The following is an 8,245-nucleotide window of genomic DNA, read 5'->3' as shown; positions in this document are numbered from 1 at the left end:
TCTGATAATGTCCGCATGTAAGATACATTGTGTACTTTGGTACCACAGCTTCTCCAATCACTGTTGTCGTAGTTCCCTGTGATTGATGTTAGTACAACTTTGTTCAAATCTCAATGACTTGTCAGCAAGGTTTCCCTGCCCACGGAGCTCCTCTCTGACCCTAAATCAAGGTCACCTGTGTCCTGCTGCTGTTGGTTCTGTGGTCAACAGGGGGCACTGTTGTCCTGGCCGAGCCATCTGGACACTACTACTGGTCACTCACTGTACACTGTGACTGGACAGCCAGTGTAAACAACATCTCCTCTCTTCTGAGTCAGTTGTCTCACATCGGCACAGTTCCTTCCATTAACAACCACTTTGCACAATGGGATGTAAGAATGTCTCAACAAGAGAGCAGTCACAAGCCTTATCTAATTCTGGGCACTGTGAAAACTGTCACCAGACCACTCCCCCTCTCTCTAGTGGTTTTGACCCAAGCCTCCAGTGTTGCATCAGAGCACTCCAAAAGGCTCGTGACCGTGAAAAAACAAATATTTACGTCTACAATGTCAACAGTCTTATGTAAACATTCACAGGGCCTTTCTGACTGGATATGTCATCTGTTGTTAAAACTGCATATCCTGCTAAATCCGGGTCCGGTGAGAGAAAATAAGATCCTCCACTCCTCCCTCCTCGGCTGCCCCTGAGGCTTCTGGGTAATTGCAGTGTTTAGGTCCATGGAGGAGACAGGCGGTCGGCGGGCGGGATGGTCACCTGGGCAGCTAAACAGGTATTTGGATTGCACTGTGTAATTTTCATTTTATACCATGGGACAAGTTAAATATTTGCATTCCATCACAGACAACTATCCCCCCAACTATACAGCCTTATACAAGCCTAGCACCCCTCTTTTGCTTCTGGCTAGCTTAGAGGGTAAAACCAACCCACCATTATACAATAGTATGATTTCATCTTGTGCTTCATATGATGACATGGGAACAAAATGGTAGTGTTCAATCTCTGGATATGTTCCAAATGGCACTCTATTCCCTACATAGTGCACTTTGCAGGGAATAGGGTGCCATTTAAGACGTGTTCGTCAGGTGTAGTTGAGAGATCAGATCCACCCAGAGGGGGAAGAAAGTCACTTCCTGTTTGGCCTTTGAAGTCAAGCCTCATTTCCTGATGTGGACATTGTACTAGAAAAACGAAGGAAACTGCATGTTGATACACAGACCAGGTTTGATCATTCAGCCGTTTGTCATGGAGGTCAAAGGATCCTTTAGGATTGCCCGCACATACTGCACATACTGCACTGACACTCCAACACACACACACACACACACTGCACTGACACTCCAACACACACACACACACACACACACACACACACACACACACACACACACACACACACACACACTCACTTAGACATTGCTGCTACTCTGTTTATTATCTATCCTGAATGCCTAGTCACTTCCTACATGTACAGTTGAAGTCAGAAGTTTACATATACTTAGGTTGGAGTCATTAAAGCTCGTTTTTCAACCACTCCACATATTTCTTGATAACAAACTGTAGTTTTGGAAAGTCGGTTAGGACATCTACTTTGTACATGATACAAGTAATTTTTCCAACAATTGTAATTCACTCTATCACAATTCCAGTTGGTCAGAAGTTTACATACACTAAGTTGACTGTGCATTTAAACAGCTTGGAAAATTCCAGAAAATGATGTCATGGCTTTAGAAGCTTCTGATAGGCTAATTGACATCATTTGAGTCAAATGGAGGTGTACCTGTGGATGTATTTCAAGGCCTACCTTCAAACTCAGTGCCTCTTTGCTTGACATCATGGGAAAATCAAAAGAAAACAGCCAAAAACATTGTAGACCTCCACAAGTCTGGTTCATCCTTGGGAGCAATTTCCAAACGCCTGAAGGTACCACGTTCATCTGTAGAAACAATAGCATGCAAGTATAAACACCCTGGGACCACGCAGGCGTCATACCGCTCAGGAAGGAGATGCGTTCTGTCTCCTAGAGTCTCCTAGAGATGAACGTACTTGCAAAAAGTGCAAATCAATCCCAGAACAACAGCAAAGGACCTTGTGAAGATGCTGGAGGAAACAGGTCCAAAAGTATCTATATCCACAGTAAAACAAATCCTATATAAACATAACCCGAAGCCACTTCTCCGAAACCGCCATAAAAAAGCCAGACTATGGTTTGCAACTGCACTTGCGGACAAAGATCGTATTTTTTGGAGAACTGTCCTCTGGTCTGATTAAACAAAAATAGAACTGTTTGGCCATAATGACCATTGTTGTGTTTGGAGGAAAAAGGGGGAGGCTTGCAAGTCGAAGAACACCATCCCAACACCATAAGGACAACAAAGTCAAGGTATTGGAGTGGCCATCTCAAAGCCCTGACCTCAATCCCATAGAAAAATGTGTGGGCAGAACTGAAAAAGCGTATGCGAGCAAGGAGGCCTACAAACCTGACTCAGTTACACCAGCTCTGTCAGGAGGGGCCAGAAAGGGCCAAAATTCACCCAGGAATCACCTAGGAATTTTTACTAAGATTAAATGTCAGGAATTGTGAAAAACTGAGTTTAAATGTAATTGGCTTAGGTGTATGTAAACTTCCGACTTCAATTGTACATATTTCCTCAATAACCTCAACTACCTCGTACCCCGTCACATTGAATAGGTACCGGTACTCCTTGTATATAGTCTGATTATGGTAATGTTATTGTGTTCCTATTTATTTCATTTTTCATTTTTAGCTAAATTGTCTTACTTTTTTAACTCTGCATAACTCTGGGAAAGGGCTTGTAAGTAAACATTTCACAGTAAAGTCTATACCTGTTGTTTTTGGTGCATGTGAGAAATATAATTTAATTCGAGTACTGTTTGGGAAGTTTATATAGGCCTACATCGTTTGCAATCAGTTATTCACTGTACGACCCTGTGTACTCTCAAACCCAAGATTAATGTTGAATGACATGGGACATTCTAACATGGAACATTTGTATCATTTCTCATTTGTTCCAGTTCACTTAAAGTTGGAATCCTTAATGTTGAAACTGCCAACTTACTTCAAACAACCAACACCGTGTTTTCCCCTCAGACATCATGGCATGCGTGATGGAACAGTAGAATATGTACCACAATGTTTTTAATTAACACACTGCTCAGCTCCATTTGGAGGCTCCTCGCCTCCGTTTTGTCAACAAAACAAATTCAATAACAAATGAGCCTGGGACGACCAGTGGCGCTGTTTCACCTTTTGCGGATCTCAACTTTAACTTTCACTAACTCTCATTTGTCAGTCACACAAGAAGAATCTAGGTAACTCCTGAGCTTTGACAATCCATCCAGTGTAAAATGTGATACGGAGGGAAAGACTGCTCTTTCTACAAGCCTCCAGGGAGGAGCAGGAACATTGGGTTATTGTTTCCAGAGAGGAAATAATCCGTTAATTTATACAACAGTAGGATGTCTCCACTGGTCCACTTAATGTGTGTCCCAAATGGCACCCTATTTCCTATATAGTGCACTACTATGGGCCCTGGCCAAAAGTAGTGCACTACATAGGGCATAAGGTACCATTTGGGATGCTGACTATTTCTGCTCAGAAGCCATTAAGGTCCATTAATTAGTGCTGTAAAAGCAGGGCAGCATACTCGAGGCCTGGCCCTATCTGGCACACTTCTAGGAAATGAATGGATGGAGTTATAATCATTCGTGGAAATGGAAAAAGTGAATCAGTTGGGAGAGCCCTTGGTCAAAATGTTATGTCTAGTGTTGTGTTTAAATCTCTCGTGAACAGACACATCATCTGTCAACAACTGTGGGATGCGACAACTTGCGAGGAAGGTGCTCGCTAGGGTTAAATGGCGGGAACCACATGACTGAGATTTATAGGCCAAAATCATTCCCATTTCCCGGGGATAAATAACTGCGAGACAATGGTAAATTATAATAAAGTATTTATATGAACGGCATGGTGTGAAATGGAACTGTTAAATTATATAAATAAATCTGTCTTGTCTACGGCCTCTGCATGATGAATCATCAACGCTCAGGGTGGGGACAGACAGCCCATCTCAGTATATTGAGCAGTTCACAATGAATGTAGACCTGTCATCTCATCATGGTAACTTTTTCTCTTGTGACAGGACGGCCTACATTTGCTGCAGCATAGCCTATGCTACAGTAATATAAAGACCGAATACGCGTCTAATTCACCCATCTCCATCTGGATTTCGGGGGTCACTTTATTTTTTGTTAATTGTAACAATGTTTTTTTTAGTTGCAGCTGCATTTTTTAAAACAGCCTATCACTCAAATATCATTGCTTTAAATCAAGGCACGCTCGAGCAGTCTTTCTCTCTCTCCATCATCCAAAATAGATACTAAAAATAGATTGCATCCAAAATAGATACTCCTGTTCTAGATTGATTGGGAAATGGGGATAGTCAGTTGTACAACGGAATGCCTTCAACTGAAATGTGTCTTCCCCAACCCCTCTGAATCAGAGAGGTGCGGGGGGGCATCCACGTCGTCGGTGCCCGGGGAACATAACCATTCAATCTTTGTGAAGAGAAGTGAAAGCCTTCTGGATCTAATTCTAGCCCTGTATTATTGGGATGGCAAGTAGGCTAGTGGTTAGAGTGTTGGACTAGTAACCGAAAGGTTGCAAGATCGAATACCCGAGCTGACAAGTTAAAGAATATAATTTTGCCCCTGAAAAAGGCAGTTAACCCACTGTTCCTAGGCCGTCACTGAAAATAAGACTTTGTTCTTCACTGACTTGCCTAGTTAAATAAAGGTAAAAATGAAAAAGTAAAGTACAGTACCAGTCGAAAGTTGGACACACCTACTCATTCAAGAGTTTTTCTTTATTTATACTATTTTCTACAATTTGTAGAATAATGGAATTTCTTTCCTTCTTAATGTGTTTGAGCCAATCAGTTGTGTTGTGAAAAGGTAGGGGTGGTATACATAAGATTGCCCCATTTGATAAAAGACCAAGTCCATATTATGGCAAGAACAGCTCAAATAAGCAAAGAGAAATGACAGTCCATCATGACTTTAAGACATGAATGTCAGTCAGAGTTAGAGTTACCAGCCTCAGAAATTGCAGCCCAAATAAATGCTTCACAGAGTTCAAGTAACAGACACATCTCAACATCAACTGTTCAGAGGAGACTGTGTGGATCAGGCCTTCATGGTCGATTTGCTACAAACAAACCACTACTAAAGGACACCAAAAATAAGAAGAGACTTGCTTGGGCGAAGAAACATGAGCAATGGACATTAGACCAGTAGAAATCTGTCCTCTCTGTCCTTATTTACATAAGTATTCAGACCATTTGCTTTGAGACTCGAAATTGAGCTCAGGTGCGTCCTGTTTCCATTGATTTTCCTTGAGATGTTTCTACAACTTGATTGGGGCACACCTGTGGTAAATTCAATTGATTGGACATGATTTGGAAAGGCACACATCTGTCTGTATAAGGTCCCACAGTTGACAGTGCATGTCAGAACAAAAACCAAGCCATGAGGTCAAAGGAATTGTCCGTAGAGCTCCGAGACCAGATTGTGTTGAGGCACAGATCTGGGGAAGGGTACCAAAAATTGTATGGAGCATTGAAGGTCTTCAATCACACATTGGCCTCCATCATTCTTAAATGGAAGTAGTTTGGAACCACCAAGATTCTTCCTAGAGCTGGACGCTCGGCCGAACCGAGTAATCGGGGGAGAAGGGCCTTGGTCAGGGAGGTGACCAAGAACCTGATGGTCACTCTGACAGAGCCCCAGAGTTCCTCTGTGGAGATGGGAGAACCTTCCAAAAAGACAACCATCTCTGACAGCACTCCACCAATCAGGCCTTTGTGGAAGAGTAGCCAGACGGAAGCCACTCCTCAGTAACAGGGACATGACAGCCCGCTTGGCGTTTTCCAAAAGGCACCTAAAGGACTCAGACTGTGAGAAACAAGATTCTCTGGTCTGATGAAACCAAGATTTGTTCTGATTGCCAAGCGTCATGTCTGGAGGAAACCTGGCACCATCCCTACTGTGAAACATGGTGGTGGCAGCATCATGATGTGGGGATGTTTTTCAGTGGCAGAGACTGGGAGACTAGTCAGGATTGAAGGAAAGATGAACAGAGCAAAGTACAGAGAGATACTTAATGAAAACCTGCTCCAGAGGGCTCAGGACCTCAGAGTGGGGCGAAGGTTCACATTCCAACAGAACAACAACCCTAAGCACACAGCCAAGACAACGCAGGAGAGGCTTCAAGACAAGTCCCTGAATGTCCTTTAGTGGCCCAGCCAGAGCCCGGACTTGAACCCGATCAAACATCTCAGGATAGACCTGAAAGTAGCTGTGCAGCAACGCTCTCCACAGCTATTTTCAGAAGAATAGGAAAAATTCCCCAAATACAGGTGTGCCAAGCTTGTAGCATCAGACCCAAGAAGATTTAAGTCTGTAATCGCTGCCAAAGATGCTTCAACAAAGTACTGAGTGAAAGGTTTGAGTACTTATGTAAATGTGATATTTCAGTTGTAGTTTTTTTATACATTTGCAAAAATGTCTTAAAACCTGTTTTTGCTTTGTGATTGTGGGGTATTGTTTGTAGATTGATGAAGGGAAAAAACGATTTAATACCTTTTAGAATAAGGCTGTAACGTAACAAAATGTGAAAAAAGTCTAGGGGTCTGAATACTTTCAGAATGCACTGTGTGTATTGGATAAATGGCACAATTGTTTGGTCTTTTCTGGGCTTGGGCTCATTAAATGCCTTTAATGTAGGACTCATTAAATGCCTTTAATGTAGGGCTCATTAAATGCCTTTAATGTAGGGCTCACTAAATGTATTTAATGTAGGGCTCATAAAATGTGTTTCATGTGTGGCTCCTCAGGCTCAGGGAGCATCAGGCTTGAATTTTCAATCAAACCTCTCATCAAATTCAGATATAGGCCCATTTATATGCTTTATAATACTTTTGAAAACTTCCGGTTTTGGCCGGGAAATACCGGGTAAGTGATTTATTCTCGGGATGGAATATTTTGTAAAATATCGGGAAAATATTCAACCCTAGTGCTTGAATCTTCAGAATTTTGGAAGGGGAAGGGACATAGGCCCATACATTTATCCGTAACTTGCAAAGAGAGGGGGTTGGAGCTACCACCCTACTTCTGTTCCTCTTCTTTTATGGCACATCTGCCACCAGACTTTATTTGAGCATCTGACATATTTACCCATTTTTTTTAGTTCTGTGTTTCCGAGATATGTGTTGTATTAATCTGTGTTAATAATGTATTGTGGATAGGTCTTCTATTGAGTGGGTGTCTTTCTGTACACACACATGTTAAAATGTGTCACGTGCTCATGCAGATGTGTATGTTTTCATGCATGTGTGTGAAATAGAGGCCTTCATGGGTTTGGACCCATTCCCGAAATGAACCTGGGGCTTTCCCACCCGGAACCGATATGCATAAATGCATTTTATTTTGTATTTTTTTAAAATATAGAGACACATTTCAAACGGACCGGAGGACAACTAGACCCTTTCCATATGAACCTGGTCGGATAATGACCCAGTCCGATCTGATCGGAGTGAGGGAAGCAGCAGAAAAGTACTTTTTTAAGCCACTTTATTAACCGCCGCTGATACAGCATGAGAGGAGGGAGAGGTGCAGCTCTAGCAGGCGGGGGAGGACCATACTGTGAGCGATGGACTTGGGGAGCAGGGAGGGAGGGAGAGGTGCAGCTCTAGCAGGCGGGGGAGGACCATACTGTGAGCGAGGGACTTGGGGAGCAGAGAGGGAGGGAGGGAGAGGTGCAGCTCTAGCAGGCGGGGGAGGACCATACTGTGAGCGAGGGACTTGGGGAACAGGGAGGGAGGGAGAGGTGCAGCTCTAGCAGGCGGGGGAGGACCATACTGTGAGCGAGGGACTTGGGGAGCAGGGAGGGAGGGAGGGAGAGGTGCAGCTCTAGCAGGCGGGGGAGGGCCATACTGTGAGCGAGGGACTTGGGGAGCAGGGAGGGAGGGAGAGACGAGACACCAAGTCAACTCCAACTATAGTAGATGAATAGCTGACTAGCTAGCTAGGCTAATTGAGGCTGCAGCGCTTTCTGATCCTACAGTTACAAATAACACCAACTCCATTCAGAATATTAAGTAGCAGCCTGCCTGTTGGCTCTTGGTCGCTGTAGCCTGTCCTTGTCCTTTAACTTTTAATTCTGTCATTG

General features: G+C 43.4%; 1 protein-coding gene across 1 annotated transcript in view; it reads left to right on the top strand.

Annotated features, from left to right (window-relative positions):
• Nucleotides 1-646: 646 nt before the first annotated feature.
• The window catches only part of LOC110493460 (potassium voltage-gated channel subfamily KQT member 1-like), a 129,131-nt gene continuing 121,532 nt past the window's right edge, over nucleotides 647-8,245 (top strand). The window contains exon 1 of the mRNA XM_021567748.2: nucleotides 647-769. Within this exon, the coding sequence (XP_021423423.1) occupies nucleotides 717-769 (53 nt within the window). The 5' untranslated portion in view covers nucleotides 647-716. The remainder of the gene's footprint in view (nucleotides 770-8,245) is intronic.

This window comes from Oncorhynchus mykiss, chromosome 2, assembly GCF_013265735.2.
Source record: "Oncorhynchus mykiss isolate Arlee chromosome 2, USDA_OmykA_1.1, whole genome shotgun sequence".
NCBI lineage: Eukaryota > Metazoa > Chordata > Actinopteri > Salmoniformes > Salmonidae > Oncorhynchus > Oncorhynchus mykiss.
This window is presented reverse-complemented; position numbering and strand designations above follow the sequence as displayed.